This window comes from Manis pentadactyla, chromosome 14, assembly GCF_030020395.1.
Source record: "Manis pentadactyla isolate mManPen7 chromosome 14, mManPen7.hap1, whole genome shotgun sequence".
In the NCBI taxonomy this organism is placed as follows: domain Eukaryota; kingdom Metazoa; phylum Chordata; class Mammalia; order Pholidota; family Manidae; genus Manis; species Manis pentadactyla.
This window is the reverse complement of record NC_080032.1, coordinates 79,836,287-79,859,554: the sequence shown is the minus strand read 5'-3', so window position 1 is coordinate 79,859,554 and position 23,268 is coordinate 79,836,287. Positions and strand designations below refer to the sequence as shown.

General features: G+C 40.3%; 1 protein-coding gene across 3 annotated transcripts in view; it reads left to right on the top strand.

Annotated features, from left to right (window-relative positions):
- Positions 1 to 23,268, top strand: part of BCAT1 (branched chain amino acid transaminase 1) — a 107,273-nt gene that overhangs the window by 52,411 nt on the left and 31,594 nt on the right. For all 3 annotated transcript variants that reach the window (XM_036889493.2, XM_036889492.2, XM_036889494.2), the window contains exons 4-6: positions 1,055 to 1,165; positions 3,105 to 3,224; positions 21,462 to 21,625. In XM_036889493.2, the coding sequence (XP_036745388.1) occupies positions 1,055 to 1,165; positions 3,105 to 3,224; positions 21,462 to 21,625 (395 nt within the window). The remainder of the gene's footprint in view (positions 1 to 1,054; positions 1,166 to 3,104; positions 3,225 to 21,461; positions 21,626 to 23,268) is intronic.

Below are 23,268 nucleotides of genomic sequence, written 5' to 3'. Positions count from 1 at the left end.
CACGTGAGTCAAATCTGACAACCTTACCTTTTAACTGAAGCTTTACTCCTGTTACATTTAGTAGATTACATATATGCACTTAAATACATACGTGTAGTTTTTATGTCTAATTTTGTGCTTTTTAACTGTGCTACCCAATTTATGTTTCTTTTCTCATGGAAGCTAAGCTTCAAGGCTGTAACTTTCTAAAGGCCCTACTTTTCATTATCATTCAGCTCAACATATTTTCTAATTTCCATTATGTTTCTTGTTTAGCTCATACTTTATTTAGCAATGGGTTTCTTCTTTTCCAGAATGTGGACATTTTGTAATTATAGTTCCGGTATTGATTTCTCACATATCTTACAGTTAGAAACCAGGCAAAAAGAACATGTGCCCATTAGATTGGTCACCCCTATTGTTCAGATCTTCCATACGTTTACCGAGTTTTAGCCTGTTTATTGTCAGTTCCTTAGGGAACCCGTGTTAAAGTTTCCCACTGAAATGATCGATTTTTCTCCTTTCTCTGCATTTATCAGTGTGCACCTGCTCCAGGTCTTCAGCATCCCTGCCCAGTGGTTTGCCTGAGAAAGGTGGCAGTGCCCTCACTAGTATCCTCCTGAAGGGCTTGGTTTCTGTGATTTGGGGGACTAAACCAGGCCTGGTCACATCACGATTACCAACAACCCAGAATCTGAATGAGCCAGATTAAGGGAAAAAAATACATTGGTGTGTTTAGGGGGCTTTTTAGGGGGCTGGCTGCTCACCCCCCATGTTCTGTGCAATTGGAGTTTTCTTAGCCTCTCCATTGATGTGTTATTTAGCAATGTGGCTCCTGCTAAATTAAGAATAACTCTGAATTCCCACCAGATTTAGGTAATAAAAGGACTTCCTTTGATCCCAGTTCCTATGACCAGTCTGTCAGCAGTTGGCTGTTCTAGATTGAGGGGTCTCTGGTCGAGGTCTGTGTCAGCGGCTTCACAGGGTGACAGATGAGCACCCAGAGAAAAGTCAGTTATGTGAACACAGGGCTTGTTTCTGTTGCCCTCTAAGATCATTTCTCTTTTATTTTCAGTTATTTGAAGGATTGAAGGCATTTCGAGGAGTGGATAATAAAATTCGACTGTTTCGGCCAAACCTCAACATGGATAGAATGTACCGATCTGCTATCAGGGCAACTCTGCCGGTGCGTACATTTGGGGCTTTCTTTTGTGTCTTTTGATATAATGGGTCACAGTGAACATCATTTCTGAACACGTAGATCAATGTTCAGTAAAAACCGTATGAACGCTGAAGTTCTTTCAGACCTACTTCGACATCCGTGAGGTAAAACTGCGAGGAAATAAGCAGTATCGTTTGGCGATTCCACGCTCTGTTTCTTTGGGACAGTCTGGGGGAGATTAACATGTATGTGGGAGATAATAGGATGAGGAAGAAGAAGGTACCTCAAACTAAAATAAATAAAATTTAAAGATCATATGGAATTATAGTATGGAAAATAGAAAGTATGAAAGTATGGTGTCCCCCAGATATTTTGTCTAATCACTTTAGACACTAGTGAGTATGCAATAATTATTTTGATACTTCACCTCAAATTTTATTAAAAAAAAAAAAAAAAGAAAATATCAGAGTGATGTCTCACGGCCATTGGATCCTGGCTATAACATTGTTATGGAGCAGAATTCAGTGTGAGGTGGGTTGGATTTAGACCCTAAGGTTCATGTCTACATAGGAGGTGACTTGGATAACTTCCGTTCCCTGAGACGTGACCAGGCTGCCTTTCTGAACTGAAAGAAGTCTTTTCCTTCCCTTACATGTTCTGTTTATCTAAGCTTCTGGGATGTAGTGCAAGCTGCACATTGAGGAAGCCCACATAATGACTTCTTTCTAGACAGGTCTTCCCTCTCCCTCTGTTGTAACCCATGCTTTAACCATCTCCTTCCGAGGCCATAATATGGTTCCAGAAAGGAGCTTAAGGTGAGTTCTTGGAGGAATTTCTAGTTTCACTCTCCTACCATTACAGACAAATCACTGGGAAATCCTTTAAAAGGGGGACAGAAGGAAAGGGAAGTGACATTTATTGGACCTCAGCTCTACCATAAACTGTGCCATGTGGTTTTACATCCCTTGTCTGTTTAACCATAGCAGTAAGCCACTGTCAAGAAGGTATGTATTGTAAATTTTAGTAGCATCTTTGCATAGAGAAGGAAACTTGAGCCCAGAGAGGGTAAGTGACTTACCTCAGGTCACACAGAGTAAAGGGACAGGGCAAGAAATTAGATGCAAGGTTAGGAATCCCTAGTCAAGTTCTCTTTCTACTAAATCTTATCTCTGACAGCAGTATCAGAGCCCAAGCAGGTGACACTTCATGTTGACAGATTCTAAATGATTGGCAATCCTGATTGCTAAATGTTACTGCACTGTGATTGCTGCTATAGGTTAGTATTTAAATACCAAAATCCTGATATCCCGAGTACTATTCAGATGCATGTTTCCAACTCATGTCCACCTTGGAAAACCCATCACATCACCCAAAGTGTATTTCTTTGCCCTGTCGAGTGGGTAGAAACTACTTATTTTATACACTGTCTTCCATCTAGTATATTAAAAACGTTTTTCTCCTTAGAAATAAACTGCTCTTTGTTTCTGCCTATTTCTCTGTTGGGTCGTCTGTGTGTCTCTCTCTCTTTTGTTGCACACAGTTTGTTCTTTTGAAGAAAGTTAAGTTTTAAATAATCAAACTTTATCTGTTTTTATTTCCCTTGATGATTTGTGCTTTATATCTTATTTAAGAATTATTTTCTCCCTTCAGGTGACAGTGATATTTTGTATTTTTTTAATATAAATTTTAATGTTTTGTCACATTTAAGTGTATAATTTCACTGTAGTTGATATTTGGCTATGAAAAGAGCTAGGGATCCTATTTTTTATGCCCCCCTCCTCCCATATGGATAATCCATCATCCTGTCTCAATTTGGGGCGTGGGGGGGATATCACAGAAAAAAAAAATCTTATTTGGTTTTATTATTTTTCCTTTTTTAACCTCTAAAGCTTTCAGGAGGATGTTTGCTTTTTGCTACAATGGAAGAGAATTCCATCATTTATTATGTTTTTCATTCCTTCAGGTATTTGACAAAGAGGAGCTTTTAGAGTGTATTCAACAGCTTGTGAAACTGGATCAAGAGTGGGTCCCGTATTCAACCTCTGCTAGTCTATATATTCGTCCTACATTCATCGGAACTGAGGTGCAAACTGCCTCCCTGTTTTCGGGTACTTTGGTGGGCAAGTTACCATTGTTTATTCCTGTGTGAGACTGCTAGTATGTTGTTCACAAATAGCCCCCGATAGCCCCCAGAGACTCCTTTCTCCTGATTATCAAGACCAGGAGTCTTGATAATAAACAAACAGGGCCAGATAGTAGGTGTTTTCAGCTTTGTAGGTCATGTGATTCCTGTCACTTAACCAGCCCTGCCACGTGGTGTAGAAGCAGCCACAGACAGGCATGGAAATGAGTAAAGGAATGAGCAAGGAGCAAGGCTTTTTGGCTTCTCTTAATAAAGACTTAACATTATTTTTTCAGTTTACCAGTGTAATGCCTCCTCTCCGGGCAGCAGTTCTCCAAGGTGTAGAGGTGGTGATGGTTCGGAAATCGGGGGAGGGGGAGTTGCTACTTTTTTTTAAAAATTAAGGTATCATTGACATGCATTCTTATGAAGGTTTCACATAGCAACATTGTGGTTACTACATTCACCTATATTATCAAGTCCCCCCCCATACCCCATTGCAGTCACTATCCATCAGTGTGGTAAGATGCTGTAGAGTCACTGCTTGTCTTCTCTGTGCTATGCTGCCTTCCCTGTGCCCCCCCCTCCCCACATTATGTGTGCTACTCTGTTCTTGGTGTCTGAGTCTGCTGCTGTTTTGTTCCTTCAGTTTTGCTTTGTTGTTATAGTGGAGTTGCTACTTCTTGCTGTCAGTTTCCTGAAGTCTCTGGATTAGTTGGAAAGGAATGGGAGTGGAGGGCCTTTCTTCCCCATAGAAAATGTTTGAAAATAAAGTTCACAATGGGAGTTACAGTGGCAGGTTTCAACAGCATGGCCATAAAATCTCCTGGTAGGTCACCATCTCTTGGTTAGTGCCCTTGCAAAGCAGGACATGCCTGGAGAGGCTGAGGTCATTTGTGTGGGTGAATATGTTATATGAAGACCTTTGTGTCCATCCTCTCCTGGGCAGCTGTGGCCCTAAGGAGAGTGGGTGATATTGAGGCATAATTGCCAGGGGGAGATTGATTGTGGGTGGAGATGAGGGTGTGGCACGGGGACATTTTAGGAACAGGGAGAATGAGACTGAGCTCTTTTCTTATAATCTAGCTATTCTGTCAGGTAATTGTATGGTTACTAGATTCTCGATGAAATAGGGAAATAAATTAAGCCATAGAATCAATACCTAAGTGGTCCTTTGACATTCTTTTCATGCCTTGTGAAAGACTGTTAAGAGTCTAGATAATGAATTTTGAATTGCAGTCTCCCTAACAAGCTTTAAAGAGTTGGGACAATTTAAGAAGTCATCAACTCCTTCAATTTCTGACATTTTAATATTATTGAGTTTTTAAATATTTTTATTATTTAACTTTATGATAGGAAGAAGCAATTTTTTTAAGTTTGTTGAAACATTGCTACTAATTTTGAAGCTTTGAGATACTTTTCTACTCAAAATTTCAGATTCTTCTGTTCCTAGTTTATTGAGAGTTTTTGCCATGAATGGATGGATATTGGATTTTGTTGAATGCTTTTCCTGAATATTCTGACAGGATTATATGCTTTCATCCTTTATTCTATTATTATAGTTTATTATATTCATTCATTTCTGGGTGTTAAAATAACCTTGCATTCCTGGGCTAAATCCTACTTGATTATGGTGAACAATTCATATTATATCTTGTTGTGCTCAGTTTGCAAATATTTTGTTAAGAATTTTTGTGTCAATGCTCATGAAAGGTATTGGCTTCTAGTTTTCTAACCTATCAAGTTCTATGATTTAGTGAATTCTTTAGACTCCCCAAATCCTACAATCTGGAGTCAGACTAGCTTTTAAGTCTGTTTTTACAGTGTGGCCTCTCATCATACTGATCCTCACTATTGGTGGCCCTCAACGTCTACATTTGAATTACCAGGTGTTTAAAATACACATATCGACCCCCAAGTCCCCAGAGAGTCTGACTGAGTAGATCCATATGGTGATTCTAATGCTCACGAAGATTCAAGAACCTCAGTGATGAGAACCCCACTAAGTCGGTCTTTCACACTACAGTCCATGAGCTTACATACTTGATGTGTGCTTTGGACCTCCTTTCCAAGTAGTAAGATAAGAATTTAAGGGAATAACTGATACCATTTGGTGAGTCAGCATTTTACATTTGGTTGGTATGTTTGTATCAACTAGAATTTACAAACGATAAGGCAGGAAAAACAACCACCTGTAATTTGGAAAGAGCATGACACCAGTAACATTATAAAGAAAACATGTGGACTATTTGTGCACCACACAAGCATTATACCATCCTGTCCGGTAATTATCACGAATTGCTTTTTCATGGTAGCTCCATTTGATATGTGAGATACTGGCCGGAGGATTGGAGCCAGTGGCTTCCAGTTGCCTGATGCTCTTTCATCAGGGATGACTTAACTTTCACTCGCCCGCTTATGTTACTCAGTTTCATGATGACTGACAGAGCCACTGCAGGCTCACCTCTGTATCAGTCATCTGTCTGATGTTTGGTCCTATCTGCCATTGACTTATGTCCATGTTTTTCTTTCCTGTTCTTATCATAGTCAGAGTAAGTGGTTAAGTAGGTCTTTATCCAAGAGGTATTTTGAATTCTCTGAATAAATAAATGTATGTCAGGTTAACTAATTAAGTGATATAAACACCCAGTTGATCAAATGTGCCTAGTCTCTATTCCCTGGTAGGGTGCTCGCTTGCATGTATAGAATATTCAGGATTCTACAGTAGACATATTTGTATTGGGCTCTAACCCCAACCCAAATAATCTAAACTTGGGGATCTAGGATAAGAAACTACATTTACACAAACTCTCTAGAGATTTCTTAACTATGTTCAAGAGAATCACCATCCCACCTCTTCTGAAGCATCAGATAAATGCCTAGCAGTCTTTAATGCTCTGTCTACTCTAGGGATTGCAAACTGGCACCAAGATGGAAATATTTACACCTTTTCAAAGCCAAACTTCATCCTAAGAGCAAGGTGTTGTTTTCACTTTGGTGGGCCATGATATGACAGTCTAATATTAATTACTGCTTCTCACACTCAGTAATAAGATTTAGTAGCTGCTGTGTAATTAGAGTAGCCAGGCTACCAGCTGATAAATTTCATTACATTTACAAAAGGTGCTCTGCCTCTTTACATGCTGTGTAATTAACTGGCCCATCATGGGGCGTCTGAGGTTCCTCTCCTTGTTGTTTTTATTCCGTTCTACTTTCATTTCCCATGGCTCACCACCTGTTCCCCCTTCGGAAATCGTTCTTGTATATTGAATGAATATTCTTTTGGTTTGTATGTGTTTTTAAGTGTCTCTTACTCCTTTGTATGCCTATAATTGTAATAGATATAAAGTCTTTTGTCCTACAGATTTCACTGTGCTCCTTAACCGTTTCCCTCGGCTCCGTATTCCGCATTTCTGTCCCTGTTACTGTATATGGGCGATCCTTCACTTCTACCTGCTGCCTCATTCTCCATACTGGACACCTACCATGCTGTCCCAGTTCCCTTCCTGGGATCCCACTGCCCTGTTACCTTACATAGCACTGCAATGAGCAGTTTGCAAATATGCAAACCAGGGAATTACTGAAAGCATTATTCCTTCCTAGCAAGATGCTCTATTCTCATCCTATTTTTCCATCCTGAGAAAGTACTGCTGCTTTTCAGGGAAGTCCTGGTTCTCCTTGATACCCGCCTGTCATCATCGCCATCACCCACATTATGACACTCTCCCCAGTGCTGGGCATCGTGCTCCGTGCTTCCTGTGTGCCGACAGCCAGCCTGTGAGGAGGTGCTACTGGCCTCATTCTGGAGAGGAGGAGACAAAGGCCCGCAGGGGTGAACTAAGAACCTCTGTGCTCTTCACCTCTGTGCTGTGGCATCTCAAGTGGGCCATGTCTGGGGATACAGTGCTGAGCAAACGCCACCTCTCTGCCCTCACGGAGCTCAGTGTCTGGGGCGGGGGTCACAGGTTCATAGTAGAAACCCTTGAAATGGACGTGTACTGACAGATGGGGGGTCAGGGCTGTGAAGAAATGGCGTGTGGTTCAGTAACAGTGGTTGGTGTGGAAACATAACGGGTGGGGGCTTCCAAATTCTTTCCATCTTGTTCTCCTTGAAGTCTATCTTCGTGTCTATGTCTTTTCCATCTCTGAGCTACAGCTTTCCTGCTCTTAATTATATTTGACATAATCACTCCAGATTTTATATATCGTATGATATATTTTATACTGTGTAATATGTATCATATATGTTATACATAACACAGTCACACTAAGTCTCAAGTTCAGTCAATACTTCTGAACTTGAGTTCAGAACAAAAGTTTAAGAATATTAGTTTTCACATGCAAACTTGCCAATATATTTCTGGGGTTTTATTTATTTTTATCTTTTAATATTTTTAAGTTAGGTATAAATGACATGTAACATTATATTAGTTGCAAGTGTACAAGATGAGTTTATACTTGTGTATGTTGCAAAGTGATCACTATATTGTGTTTAGTTAACATCTGTTAAAACATTTTTTTCTTGTGATGAGAAATTTCAAAATTAATTTTCTTAGCAATTTCCAAATATGCGATACAGTATTATTAACTATAGTCACTCTACTGTACTTACATCTCTGCGATTTATTTATTTAATAACTGGAAGTTTGTGTCTTTTTACCCCTTCATCCATTCTTCTACCTCACCTCTACCCAGGGCAAATCTATTCTCTGTACCTATGAACTTGTTTTTGTTTTTTTTAGATTATTTTTTAGATTTTAGATATATAGTATTTATCTTTCTCTGACTTATTTCACTTACTGTAATTCCCTTCAGTCCATCCATGTTGTCACAAATGGAAAGATTTCTTTCTTTTTTAATGGCTAAGTAACATTCATCATATATATACATATATATGCCACATCTCTTTATCCATTCATCTGTCAATGGACACAGGTTGTTTCCATATCTTGGCTATTGGAGTGAATATGGGGTGTATATATCTTTACAAGTTAGTGTTTTTAATTTCTTTCAGTAGCTGGATCATATGGTAAGGTTCTGTTTTTAATTTTTTAAGAAACTGCCAAACTGTTTTCCACAGTGGTTGCACCAATTTACATTCCCACCAAGAGTGCATATGGGTATTTCTGGGATATTCAAGGAGGGATTTTGGCGAGGGGAAAAATATCTGGCAGCAGACTCAGGGAGCACTGAAGGCATAAAATGGGAGGGAAGTCTCCTTCCAACTTGCTCTGACCCACGGCTCCACAGTTTGCCTCCTCTCAAGAATTCCTGTTGCCAGTGTCTCTTATATCTTACATATTGATAAGTACACACACCCTTGCCTGCTCACGTGTGTATGTCCATTAAATATTATTTTTCTTTTTACCCAAATGTCAGTAATCCTTTGCCCCAGTTTTGCCCTTACTCAAAGATTTTCAAACCTACACACACACAGCATGAAGATACAAGACCCAGTGAAGACTAGAGCATGGCTCGTGCAATGCAAGCCCCTTGGGTGCATTCCCTGTCGCCTCTCCTTCCCACCCCAGCAGAGCCAGCCATGCTGTGGTGGGTAGGTGTGCAGTTCATTCCTTACTCTCTCCTCCTCCTACGTCCCCTCCTCAGGTAATGGCACTCTGTTTCACTACAGGAGGGCATCTGGGTTAGCTGCATGCACATGCTCACACGGGCCTTATGGCAGACCTATGCACTTCTCTTTGGTATTTACCTAGGAGTTGAGTAGAAGGATATACATACCTTTTGCTTTATTAGATAACTGCCAAGCAGGTTTCCAAAATGCATATACCAGTTTACTCTCCCACCAGTATGTATGGAAGTGCCATTTGCTTTGAATCCTTGCCAGTGCTGGCATCATCTTATTAATTTACCCATTGTGATCTATGCAGTTTTAGATCCTTGTGGCTTTAATTTTCATTTCTCAGAGGCTTCACTGTGTTGAGTACCTTTCACTGCTTTACCGGCTTCTGGAAATCCTCATGTGAAGTGACTTGCCAAGTCTTTTGCCATTTAAATAAATCCTTTTCTTTTTAATTTTCTTAGAGTCTTTATATGTTCTGGATATAAATCCCTTGTCAGATGTGTGCACAAGTGCCTTCCCAGCGTGTGGCAAGTCCTTTGTCAGAGGACGGGATTGCAGTTAGAATTCCGGTCTGTGCCTTTTTGCTCTTCCTGGTCAGTATCATTTGGTAAAGAGAAGTACTTAATTTCACTGTATTAAATTTATTTTCTCTTTTTCTTTTTCTCTGCATGGATACCAAGGTGGTCCATTACTATTTCGAGTAGCCCGTGCTTTCTTCCCAGATTTACAAGGCGAGCTGTTGATAATGTCAAGTTTTCATAGAAGAAGGCTATTCCTGGCTTCCTATTGGTACTTTCTGTCTCTTCTTTATTTTTTATTTTTTTAAAAAGTGATAGTCGTACTATGAACAATTTTGCACTTGAATTTGTCTTGGAGATCCTTCCATCCCAGCCTATTTTTTTTCCATTTTCCTAGCTGTAAGGCATTTCATCGACAGCTATACTGTACTTAACTGAATACCTGATGCCATACATTATAAGATGCACCATTATTTTAAGCACAGAAGTGGAAAAACTTTGCGAGTTAAACCACAATACAGTACTTTCCTGATAATCATGAGTGATCAATGAATTAGTCATAACAGGCTCTTATTTTTTTAAATAGATGTTCTCTGAGGAAATCTGCAATTTCTTCTGCCATCACTTGTACTGCTTGGCAGATTCGTTTTTACATGTATCTTAATAACAAAAGCTAACACAGCTTTATCTTCTTACCAGAGGTCCCTTTGGAAGGCTTGGTTGTTGCTTTGCAGGAAAATACTGAATTACATTTGTTCAATGTTACAATAAATATTTACTTCACTAATATCACACACATGTCCTGCTCTTGTTCTTGCACCTTCCTATGCAATAACTTCTTATTTCAGTGCCAAATCACACTGTAACTTTTGAAGACATTTTAAATGGCAGACTCAACATGTATAGCATCACTGTTGCCCACGAGCCATTGGAAATACCATCAGTGTGAACACCTAATTCCAAGTGTGCTGCTTAGCCAATAGCAATTGTAAAATGCTGAATCTGGATTTCAGACATGTTAAATGTGAAAAAAAAAAACAAACCCACATCTTGGTATTTATGAAATATAGCATAATTTATAAAACTAGTGTCCTGTTGCTATAACAAACATAACTGTTATTAGTAAATTGAGGAAAGCAGGAATATTACATTTTGAAATCTTAAAAATGCAGGTTTGTTCTGCAAGAAATGTATGCTATAGACATATCTCCTAGTGCACATAAAGACATGCAGTCAAGAATTTTTATTGCTGCTCACACAATTTGCTGACCGATTGGATGTGCGTATGAGAGGAGGTGTCAGGTTTCCCCTTGGGCCAAAGCAGCCGGAAAGTGACCATTCTGGGGGATGGGGAGGAGTGAGGGGTTGGGTTTTTGTTGTTTTGTTGTTGGGATGATGGGTGGAATCAAGGGTTCAGTTTTGGACAGGGTCGTGTAAGCCAGTGACGGAAGGAAGGTGGGTAGATATCCAAGTCTGGAATTTGGGGAAGAGGTTGGAGTTGAAGTGATACACTCTAGCATTTAATGTAAAGATGACGTTTTCAAGGGAAGAACAGTAGATAATGATGAAAAGAAGCCAAGGACCAAGTAAGCCCTGGGGTGGGCCCTCATTCAGAGGAAAGGGAGTTGAAGAGGAATCTGTAAATCTGAGAAGCAGCAGCCTGTGAGCTTCTAAGAGAACAAGAGCAGTGACCCAGCCAGGTGACCAGGATGGAAGTAATGGTCAGTTGTGGCAAATCCGACCCACGGGACCAGTGACGTGAGGCCTAAGAACTGGCCGTTGGATCTGGCAACGCGGAGGTCCTTGGTGATCCGAAAAGTATTTTTCAGTGGGGTGGTGGGGTCAGTTCTGGAGAGGATGAGAGGCGGGGAGGTTAATCATGGGGAGAACATATGCATTTTGGGAGGAGTTCTGTGTAGTGGAGCAGAGAACTGGATGTCCTAGAGCGGCATGTGTGATAAAGGAGTGGGTTTGTTCTAGAGAGATTGCAGAATATTTCTAAGCTGATGGAAATGATGCAGAAGGAAAGGGAAATGATCATTAAAATATTCAAAAGATTTCCCAAGCTCTGCTTCTATCATGGCTCAACTTCTGGGAGTGGTAGTGTGGGTGGGCAGTGATCCGGTCACCAGGGGAAGGGGCACCCGAACGCCCACCTGGCCCTCCGTCTTGGAGTTCCCCGCCTACACCGTTCCATGGACACCACTGTCCCCAGGAAGGCTCTCCCCTTCGTGGATGTCCTCTCTCCTGCATCAGTCACCTCAGGGCCATCTCCTCACTTGGCTGTGTTGGGGAGGAAGAAATTTCCTTTGCCCCTAGAGGTTCTTCTAGTTGGTCTAAGAATCAAATTGACATGAGACATAACAAGAGAAAAAAGAAAAGTTTAATTACGTATGTATGGAGTATCTACCAACATAGAATCCAAAGGCAGGGACAGTGACGTCTGTGTGTCCTCCTGCACTAAGGAGAAGGGGGTAGAGGTCTGGGACTTCAAAGGAGGGGGAAACACTTCACAGAAATATGAAAGTAAATGTTTGGTAAACAGGTATGTTTGGGCACCCAGAAACAAGGGGGCACGGAGAGGAATTTTGACAGATGCAGCCACATCCTTGTCTGCCACACCTTGTTTATACTGTAATGTGGTTGTTTACAGTGATAATCTGAATTCTTTTATGTGGTTGTGGGGCAGGCGGGTCAAAGTGTCTTTCTGAGTCTTGGGCCTTGATTGTTTACAGCTTATATATCTCATTTGAGGGGGACAGGTCCTTGGTGTCTATAGCTGGTTGGGGTGGGCCTTGCCCATTTGGGGTGCACCCTCATTGCAGCTGTCAGCAACTGATGTTGGTCTTATTTGTCCCTCTGTTCCAGGCTCAGCACTGTGCTTGGCCCAGTCACCTGAAACCAGTCACGGGGCTGAGTGCCGAGGCTAGGTCAGGGAGGGGATCCTGGTTTGGATACAAGGAAACCCTCCTGTAGCATTTTCCTGTCTGTCATCTAGAGAAGGAACTGGGAAACTTTTTCTGTGAAGAGCCAGGTAGCAACTCAACGCTGCCTTTGTAGGGCAAAAAGAGCAATAGTCAACACATAATGAATGAATGAGCATGTTCTATGGAAAGTTTTTGTAAAGCAGGAAGCAGGCCGAAGTTTGCCAACCCCCAATCTAGAGTCATTTCTGAAAGGGAAATGAAACGTGGATTTTCTGAGTGACTCATTCTGGCTCCTCCTGAATACTGTCCCATCATATATTCTTGTCCACTCGTTTAATAATTCATGCTAAAATTTCTGTTTAGGATTCATTCCAAATTGATCAACCTGTATTTCCCAGGCCATTGGTATAATAATCCTTGTGTTTTCCCAAGTACTTACTAATTCCAACATTGAATTGCAACATTGAGTATAGTTCCAGGCATAGGTGCAGTCATCTTAATGGCATCTTAATGGTCTGTGTATTGGTACATGTTGAATTTATATGGCCACAATTGCTATTACCAATTATTATTTATAAGTATAATAAAAAGTGCTATTTGTTAAATGCCTGCAAAAGATCAGGTGCTGGGGTACTTTCCACAGAATATTAACCCTTATAATAACTCTGAGCAGCCATTACTGCGCATTTATATGTTAGGTTTAAGATTTTTTTTTTAGTTTCTTTCACCTTATCTCTAGCTTTGTTTTAACTATTTTCTTTAAATTTCAGAATCATTCTTATTTAAAAACTAAAAAGAAGTTGAATGCTCAGCCTTTTTGTCAAGCATTAAATTCATAGTATCTTTCTTTTTGATTAGGACTGAGGAACAAACAAAACTCAGCCGTATCGTCCACTCATTTTGTAGCAAGCCTCAGAGAATTCTGGACTTTCCTTTCCCCTGTGATATCCTTTCAAGGCCTACATAGTAATTACCTGTTAGACTAGACACCAGCACTAAAGGAAATCAGGCAAGTGACAAAGGAACCTCTTCTTTGTGGTGTCCGTGCAGTATACTAGGATTAGCATCAGAAATGTTTTAAATCAAAATAATTCAAGTGTAGTGAATAGTCATCTAGGTGCTTTTCACAGCCCTTTTCTATAAATAACATTTTACTGAAATGGACAGTCTTTCAATGGATATTTAGTTAGCCTGGTGAAACAGTTCAAAGATGATCTTGTACTCCATGGAGTGTAGGGATTAGCAAGAGGCAGAGAATTAAGTACACAATTTTAAGAAAGTGTGAGGGGCATTTTATGTAAACTTAAGGAAGTGCAGGATGCTATACTAGCTGGAACAAAGCACCTAACCTTCTTAAAAGGGCTCATTTTCTGAAGTGACATTCAAACTGACATTGCAGGGTTTACATTACTTAGGAGAGACGGGATGTCTTGGCCTGTTCCAGCTGCCGTAACAGAAAACCACTGACTGGCTGTCTTTTTTTTTTCATTTTTAGGTTATGTGTTCTTTTTTTCTTTTTTTTTAATTGAAGTATAGTTGATACATAATATTAAATTGTTTCAAGTATACAACAGATTGGTTCAACAGTTACACACATTATTAAATCTTCACCCCCACTAGTATAGTTACTATCTGTCAACACAGGAAGATGTTACAGAACCATTGGCTGTAGTCTCCATGCTGCAGTTCCATTCCTGTGACCGACTTATATTATGACTGAGATTTTTGTGCCCCTTTGTCCCCCTTACATTCACCATCAGTCGACCCAGCCCCTCCCCCATGGTCATAAGCACCAGTCACTTCCCAGTGTCTATGAGTCAACTGCTCTCTTGTTCATTTTGTTTCTAGAGCCCAAAAATAAGTGAAATCAGTGGTATTTGTCTTTTTCCACCTTGCTTATTTCACTGAGCATAATACCCTCCTCTAGGTCCATCCATATTGTCACAGATGATAGGATTTCTTTCTTTTTTATAGCTGAATAATATTCCATTGTGTTTATGTACCACATCATCTTTATCCATTCATCTATGGATGGACACTTTGGTTGCTTCCATATCTTGGCTATTGTAAATCATGCAGCGATAAACATAGGGGTGCATATATGTTTTTGAATCAGGGATTTTGTTTTCTTTGGGTAAATTCTTAGGAGTGGGATTACTGGGTTGTATAGCATTTCTATTTTACATTTTTTGAGTGACCTCCATGCTGCTTTCCATAGGGGCTTCACCAATTTGCATTCCCACCTACAGTATAGGAGAGTTTCCTTTTCTCCACATCCTCACTAACACTTGGTATTTCTTGTCTTTTAGATGGTGGCAATCCTAACTAGTGTGAGGTGATATCTCATTGTAGTTTTGATTTGCATTTCCCTGATAATTAGCAATGTGGAGCATCTTTTCGTGCGCCTGTTGGCCATTTGTATTTCTTCTTTGGAAAAGTGTTCAGATTTTCTGCCCATTTTTTTAATCAGGGTATTTGTTTTGTGTTGAGGCATATAAATTCTTTATTTTGGATGTTAACCCCTTATTGGATAAATTATTTTTTGGATATATTCTCCCATTCTTGCCTTTTTATTCTGTTGATGGTGTCCTTTGCTGTACAAAAGCTTTTTAGTTTGATGTAGTCCCACTTGTTCATTTTTTATTTTGCTTCCCTTGCCTGGGGAAATGTGTCCAGAAAAAAATTGGTCACGCTTATGTTCAAGAGATTTTTGCCTGTTTTCTTCTAAGAGATCTATGGTTTCATGTCTTATGTTTAGGTCTTTCATCTATTTTGAGTTTACTTTTGTGTACGGAGTTACTCAATAATCCAGTTTCATGCTCTTATCCAGTTTTCACAGCTACCCAATTTTGCCAACACCAGTTATTGAAGAGGCTGTCTTTTCCCATTGAATATTTTTGCCTCTGTCATATATTAATTAACCATATAGGTGTGGGTCTATTTCTGGGCTCTCTCTTCTGTTCCTTGATCTATGGGTCTGTTCTTGTGCTGGTACCATACTGTTTTGATTACTGTAGCTTTGGTGTATAGCTTGAAGTCTGGAAACATAATACCCCCAGCTTTGTTCTTCTTTCTCAGGATTGCTTTAGTATTCAAGAGTCTTTTGTGGTTCCATATGAATTTTAGGACTATTTGTTCTAGTTCTTTGAAAAATGCTTTTGGAATTTTGATAGGGATTGCAGTGAATCTGTAAATTGCTTTGGGCAGGATGGTCATTTTGACAATATTAATTCTTCCTATCCATAAACCTTCCTATCCAATATTAAACCTTCCAATCTATGGAAATCCATAGATTTCCACTTATTTGTGTCTTCTTTAATTTCTCTCATGAGTGTCTTGCAGATTTCAGAATATAGGTCTTTCACTTCCTTAGTTAGATTTATTCGTATTTTATTCTTTTTGATGGAATTGTCGTAATTTCTCTTTCTGCTAGTTTGTTGTTAGTATATAGGAATGCAACAGATTTATGTGTATTAATTTTGTATCCTGCAACTTTGCTGAATCCAGTTATTAGTTCTGATAGTGCTTCGGTGGATTCTTTAGGGTTTTCTATGCATAATATCACGTCATCTGCATATAGTGACAATTTAACTTCTTCCTTGCCAATTTGGATGTCTCTTATCTTTTTGTCTTGTCTGATTGCCATGGCTAGGACTTCCAGTAGTATGTTGAGTAAGAGTGTTGAGTGTGGACATCCTTGTCTTATTCCTAATCTTACAGGAAAAGCTTTCAACTTTTTGCCATTGAGTATGATGTTAGCTGTGGGTTTGTTGTATATGGATGGCCTTTATTATGTTGAGGTAAGTTCCCTCTATACCCATTTTGTTGAGAGTTTTTATCATAATGATGTTGAATTTTGTCAAATGGTTTTTCAGCATTTATTGAGATGACCATGTAGTTTTTATCCTTTTTTCTGGTTAATGTGGTGAATCGTGTTGATCAATTTACAAATATTGTACCCTCCTTGCATCCCTGGGTCAAATCCCAGTTGGTCATGATGGATGATCCTTTTGATACATTTTTTAATTCAGTTTGTTAAAATTGTGTTGAGGATTTTTGCACATATGTTCATCAGGGATATTGGTCTTAAGACTGGCTGTCTTAAACACCAGAATTAATTTTCTCACAGTTCTGGAAACTGGACTTGCAAGATAACATGCTAACAGGGTTAGGTTCTGATTAGGCCTTCCTGAAGATGGCCATCTCCTTGCTCTGTCCTTCAGTAGGGGGAGTGGAGAGTTATGCTCTCTGCCTCCTCTTCTCATAAGAACACCAGTCCTGCTGGAGTCAGGCTTCACCCTTTTGGTCTCATTTAACCATAATTTCCTCTTTAGAGGCCTTATCTCCGAACGCAGTCACATTAGGGCTCTGCCATGTAACTTTTGGGGGCAGGCACATTTCAGTCTGTATGGGGTGGTGGAAAGAGTGTTCTGGGTAAGAGGCAGTAGGGCAGGGAGATGCCGAGTGGTGAGGAAGCAGGGAGGAATGGGAGGGGTGCAGCGTGGGCTGCGCAGGAGGCACGCAGGGTGCAGGGTCTCCATGGGGCCCGAGGAGGCGGGAAGCTGGGCCGCTGTGAACTCTCTTCAGGCAATCGGGAATTTCATTGATTTTTTGAATTTTAACTATGACCTCATAAAAAGAGCTCTTGTTTAAGTGTAGAAGATCTGGGGCTTAATAATGGGAACCTTGGGCAAAATCATCTGTGTTGAGCTCCACTTTCTCCCACTTAGGAATTATAGCCCTTAACTTCTTGGCTTTGGGGCCTATGAAATGTCGTAGAAACCAAAAGGACTGCATAATTATTGAGGATTTTTTTTTTTTTAATCTTTCATCAAGCTAACTTGTTTTCGGTACAAAAACACTCCGTGGTTTTGTTACCCCTCCCTTTCATGACTCACACAGGCAAGGCCCTGTGTGGACTGCTGGTCGCCTCCACATCTCTCCCAGCTCCCCTCAGTCCAATATCCTTTACCATTTTGCCCCCTAATCTTTTAAAAGAACTGGCAGGATTTAAAAACAAAAAACAAAAAACAAACTAGACTGTTCTTGGGATTAAAATGAAAAAGTCCTGCCATTCTTTTTGAAAAATGTTTCCTTGTTATCCCTAGTTATTTCATTTCTCTGTCTCTTAATCTGCCTCACCTAGGCAGAATTATCCTTACGTTTCCACATTGCTGCTGTCCTCTGCTTTCCAGGCCAAAAGATGGACTAATAGCACCTTTGTTCAGCTCTCTGAGCTTTCTGCCATTGCTCAGATAACCTCTGAAACCCTGCTTTTTATAAACTTGGATTTTCTGACTGACTCAGCAAAGTAGTAATTTTCACTGTAACAGGGGTCTTTATTTACCATCACACCCAAGTGTCTTGTTACTCTGTGAAAATATATGTGTATTTAATACCCTTATGTATATATTTGTTAGGCATACTATAAAGAAAGAATATTTTTTTGTACACACTAGAATTTCAACTTCTAACTCAGTGTGGTCTCTTGAGATGTTTTATACTTTGCATCTGAGGCTTTATATTCCTCATTTTTCCATGTGTTTTTTTTAAAAGCCCTCTTTAATTCTTTACATTGAGCTAATCCAAGAAATAGTGAAGGACAAAAATATCATTCATAGACTTTATAATAAAATGAGACTAATTTTAAGGACACTGATTTACGTAATATATCATCTGTGCTTTTTCATATTTTCTCTTCGCTTATGTGGCTTTTGCTTTATTTGATCAGAAACCTGACCTTGTCATAGAATTATGTTTGCTGCCTTTTGATTGATATTATGTAATAAACTACTGTTAACTGTAGTGGTAGCACAGAACTTACATTACTTCCCAGGATAGAAGGGAGAAGTAAGACAAAGGAACACACATGATGGTTCCTGAGAGTAGAGACAGTGCAACCACCAGGCTCCCTCCGTGATGCAGTTCGGTCTTCTTCATTCTCACTCTCGAAGCAGTGTGACCATTTTCAAGGTCACCGAGTTCTTTGCACGAAAAGATGATCAACATACATAAGTAATCATATAAGGATGAAAGTGACTAAGCTGTGATCCACACCGGTCCTTGAGTACTTATAAAACATACAAGTTGACCTTGCTTACATTAAAAAAAATTAAATGTTAGTGCACATAAATGCATTTTCTCTGAGCATTGAACAGTTCTAGTCTATAATTTACCTTCTTGCTAAGAGTAAAAGTATTCTTACTTATAGGTTTATTGAGATTTTTTTCTTCCCCAGAAATAGATTGAATGCATAGAATTTCGTTTTCCACGCGTGCGCTCTGTAGCACCACCTAGTGGAATACTTGCAAATTCACCTGTCAATTAAAATCAGGAAGGAAATAAGATGAAATTTATCTCAGAAAAATATTTCCATGATGATGAGTTACTGTCACCTCTTTTAATATAATGCAGGTTGCAAGCAACACATGTGTTTCAGAGAGAAAAAATTCAGGCGTTCATATGATAGCTAATAAAATGCTTATCATTTTACCTATAAATAAGCTGTTTGACTCAGAAGTATGTATTTCTAAATTATGTTAAGGAGCTTTTCTGAGGGCCTGTAATATTTTAAATTAAGCTTCAAAGCTCTTTGATATGAAGGTATCACTGTCCTTCCTTAACTGATAGTAAATAAAAGTGCAGAGAAAGATAGTTTTTATCCAAGCCGGGAAGAAAGGCAGATATGTATATTATTTTGAGGTTTTCTCTCCCAAACAATGAAGCCAAAAAAACCAAATGAAGTTTTAAGTCTCTTCACTCTTTATTGGTCCAGAGAGTCCTATTTAGCTGCCACTCAGGGACAAACATAAAGGAGCAAAAACCCAAAGCCTCCTGGTTGCTTCTGACTCATTGTTTTTCCTTGATTATGTGTCACCCATTTTCCGTTTGCTCTGCAGACACCCAAGCCCTGCTTGGTCATGTTCACATGGAATACAAATGGAGTTATCATTTTGGGTTTCTAAGGGTTGCATTTGCTTTCAGATGGCATCAGTGTGCCCATAGTCTACAATTACATGAGGAAGATTATGGTTACTAGACTCCCCCCATCACCAAGTCCGCCCCACATACCCCATTGCTGTCACTGTCCATCCGCGTAGTAAGATGCTGTAGAATCACTGCTTGTCTTCTCTGTGTTGCACAGCCCTCCCTGTGCCCCCCACCACATTATACATGCTAATCATAATGCCCCCTTTCTCTCCCTCCCCTTCCCTTATCCCTCCCTTCCCATCCATCCTTCCCAGTCTCTTTCCCTTTGGTAACTATTAGTCCATTCTTGGGTTCTGTGAGTCTGCTGCTGTTTTGTTCCTTCAGTTTTCTTTGTTCTTATACTCCACAGATGAGTGAAATAATTTGATACTTGTCTTTCTCCGCCTGCCTTATTTCACTGAGCATAATACCCTCTAGCTCCATCCATGTTGTTGCAAGTGGTGGAATTTGTTTTCTTCTTATGGGTGAATAATATTCCACTGTGTATATGTACCACATCTTCTTTATCCATTCATCTACTGATGGACACTTAGGTTGCTTCCATTTCTTGGCTATTGTAAATAGTGCTGTGATAAACATAGGGGTGCATCTGTCTTTTTCAAACTGGGCTGCTGCATTCTTAGGGTAAATTCCTAGGAGTGGAATTCCTGGGTCAAATGGTATTTCTATTTTGAGCATTTTGAGGAACCTTCATACTGCTTTCCACAATGGTTGAACTAATTTACATTCCCACCAGCAGTGTAGGAGGGTTCCCCTTTCTCCACATCTTTGCCAACATTTGTTGTTGTTTGTCTTTTGGATGGTGGTGGTCCTTACTGGTGTGAGGTGATATCTCATTGTGGTTTTAATTTGTATTTCTCTGATAACTAGCGATGTGGAGCATCTTTTCATGTGTCTGTTGGCCATCTGAATTTCTTCTTTGGAGAACTGTCTGTTCAGCTCCTCTGACCATATTTTAATTGGATTATTTGCTTTTTGTTTGTTGAGGTGCGTGAGCTCTTTATATATTTTGGATGTAAGCCCTTTATCAGATCTGTCATTTATGAATATATCCTCCCATACTGTAGGATGCCTTTTTGTTCTATTGATGGTGTCCTTTGCTGTACAGAAGCTTTTCAGCTTGATATAGTCCCACTTGTTCATTTTTGCTTTTGTTTCCCTTGCATATGCACATTTTTTAATGCTCACAAATACTTTACCTACCTGATTCTTGATGATATGGGCATAAGTAGTGAGTGAGGGGCCTTGGTAATAAAAAGAATTGAAATTCAGAGGAAAGTCGCTAGATTCCTGCCCCTATCCTGCCAGACCAGGCTCTGATCCAGATTGCACAGCATTATATATCCTAAGGCTCTTAGGGTACCACTACTGATGTGTTTTCTTCCTTGCTGTGATCTTAAATCGCACCGGAGAACTCAGGGACCATTTTTGCCTTTATCCCACGGAGCTCTCAAAACTCTCAGTCTCTCAGTTTCCCTCCTTCATAGACAGCTGACAGTAATTACATGTAACAGCTTTTGTGCTATAGGAATTGGGAAGATTTTGCATTTTTGGCTAATAATTTTCTAGTGTTTGTGTGGAAGGACGTCTTCTATCACTGTGATTCGTGACACAAATTCCTGTGTCCTTCATCGTCTACCTTTCTGGGGGGGGATACATCTCGTCTGGTGCCTCTTGCCAAGTCCCAGTCTTGCTGTCCGGTGCCTGCCAGTCGGGCCCGTGATGGCACGTTCTCCTGTACGCCCCCCGCTGGAGGCTCTGCCCTATCCTGAAATGCTCAATGGTCTGTGGAAACAGAAGGGGAAGTGAGAGAAGCAAATATTATATTTTTCCCCCAAAGACGGAAATCACGTCTGAGTTCTTCCTTTTTTCAGTTCCCCAAGCCATGCTGAGAGGTGCTATATAGCTAGTTGTTCAAGATATAACGTCTCCTCTAAATTCCCTACCAACCAAAAGTTTGACAAGTTTGTTTTTTTCTCTCAAATCATAACAGCTCAGAAAGCAATGTGCAGTGGTTTTCTTCTTAGAAGCCCATCAGGCTCTGTGTACCTCAGCCTTGGAAGTGCCAGCGCCTGTCCTAGGGTGTCCCCCTCTCTGGGAGGTAATTACACATCTATTCTAGACCTTAGACTGGTGTCTGCATTTTCAGTTAACAGTTGTGTGTCCTTTTACTTTCTTGCAGCCTTCTCTGGGAGTCAAGAAGCCTACCAAAGCGTTGCTCTTTGTCATCTTGAGTCCTGTGGGACCTTATTTTGCAAGTGGAACCTTTAATCCAGTGTCCCTGTGGGCTAATCCGAAGTATGTAAGAGCCTGGAAAGGTGGGACTGGGGACTGCAAGATGGGAGGGTAAGTCAGCCTGTGTTCCTGCCTAAAAGGAGTCCCTCATGACTGGTTATTGCCATTTCACTTCAATGCAAGAACATATATTAATATTCAAATCGTAATGTTCACTTTAGTTTCGTGTTTCGTTGTCGGTGTTTTAAATGTGCGAGTTGTTCAGAGGCTGACCATGGCCCTTTTTAAGGGAGAACATTGAACGTTATACATAGACAAGAACTAAAATAAGTAGCTAGAGCAGGAATAAAATACATGCTTTGAATGAACGGCCCCTGGATGCCGGTGCTCGGGCTGCAGGCTGCCAGTTGGCATTAAAGAGCATCCGATGCTGGGGCTGAGGCCCTCGTTGGCTCCAAGGAGCCCTTTCTGGGGCAGGTGCCTGCTTCACTGAAGTGCTGTCTTCATTCCCGCAGGCTCGAGCCATACCTGCTGCCAACTGGCCGAGCGACAGCCCTGTCTTGGCTCTGTCAGGCTGGTCTCATAGGCCATATGTAGCTGGCTGGAAATAAAAGAGCATTTGAAAAGTGTTAGACAGATATGAGAATGGCCCTGTGGCTGAACCGGAATAGCTTGATTAGCCGGTATGGGCTCTTATCAGGTGCCGATGTGTGTCACATGTCCAGGACCAGCAGCCCTGGAGGGTGACTCAGTGGCTATCTTCTGGGCTCTGACCAAACGTGTAGCTTCAGGGAGCCCTCGGAAAGGGCTTTTATCTCATAAATAAAAGCAAAAATAGCAAGCAGGAAGGCAGTAACCAAAGGATGGGCTTTTATCCCATCTGCCTACGGTTTCCAAGAAGGTCTAAACCTGTCTACTCCTGTACTTCCAACCTGGAGTAGTGCAGGGGAAGCAAATCATTCTGCATTTTGTATCAAACTATTTAATTGGCAGAGACTTTTGGCAGCAACCTTAGATTTTTATATTACCGCTTCTTCACTAACCCTAATTAATTCAACACTAACCTCCCAAGCCTTTTTTTGAGGACCTCTGTGGTCAACTGGAATTTATTAAATAGCTATTGATTCTCATAACCTCAAGAACTTTCTGCTATCTAAGTGAGTCTGAGGCAGGGAGAGTATTTTCTTTTTAATTTTTAATATAATGCCACTATTTTGAAACCATCAGAGATAATATAATCTTCTATTTCTAAATACACACAAGTGAGAAATATAAGACAGTGACATACAGCTGAAAGAGAGCCTAGCACAGTGATTCTCAGCTGTTTTTGCAAACTGAAATTACCTGGGAGCATTACCAGTTTTACTGCAAATGTCTGGGTCCCACTGCTAGAGATTCTGGTTTATTTGGTCTGGCTGAACCCTGGGGATCAGAATCTTTTTAATGTGCAGCCAGAGTTGAGAAGCACTAAGCTAGAAGTTCTTTCACCATAAGCACATAGTTATCCCCAGGCAATTTCTTAGTTTCTTCATGTATTTGGGGGAAATAAGGCCTGCCTCTCTCTCCCACTGTTATCTCTTTCTCTTTTTCCTGGGACTCTCCTTCTGCACTTGAGCACAAGCTTTGAAGGCAGAAAGACCTGCCTTAAAAACCTAACTTAGGCATGTGACTTAACTGCTGTTCCCCATTTCTGAAGTCCTTACCTGTGAGAATTAAGCGAGATAAAATGCCTCGAACTATGGTTGGCAAACGGA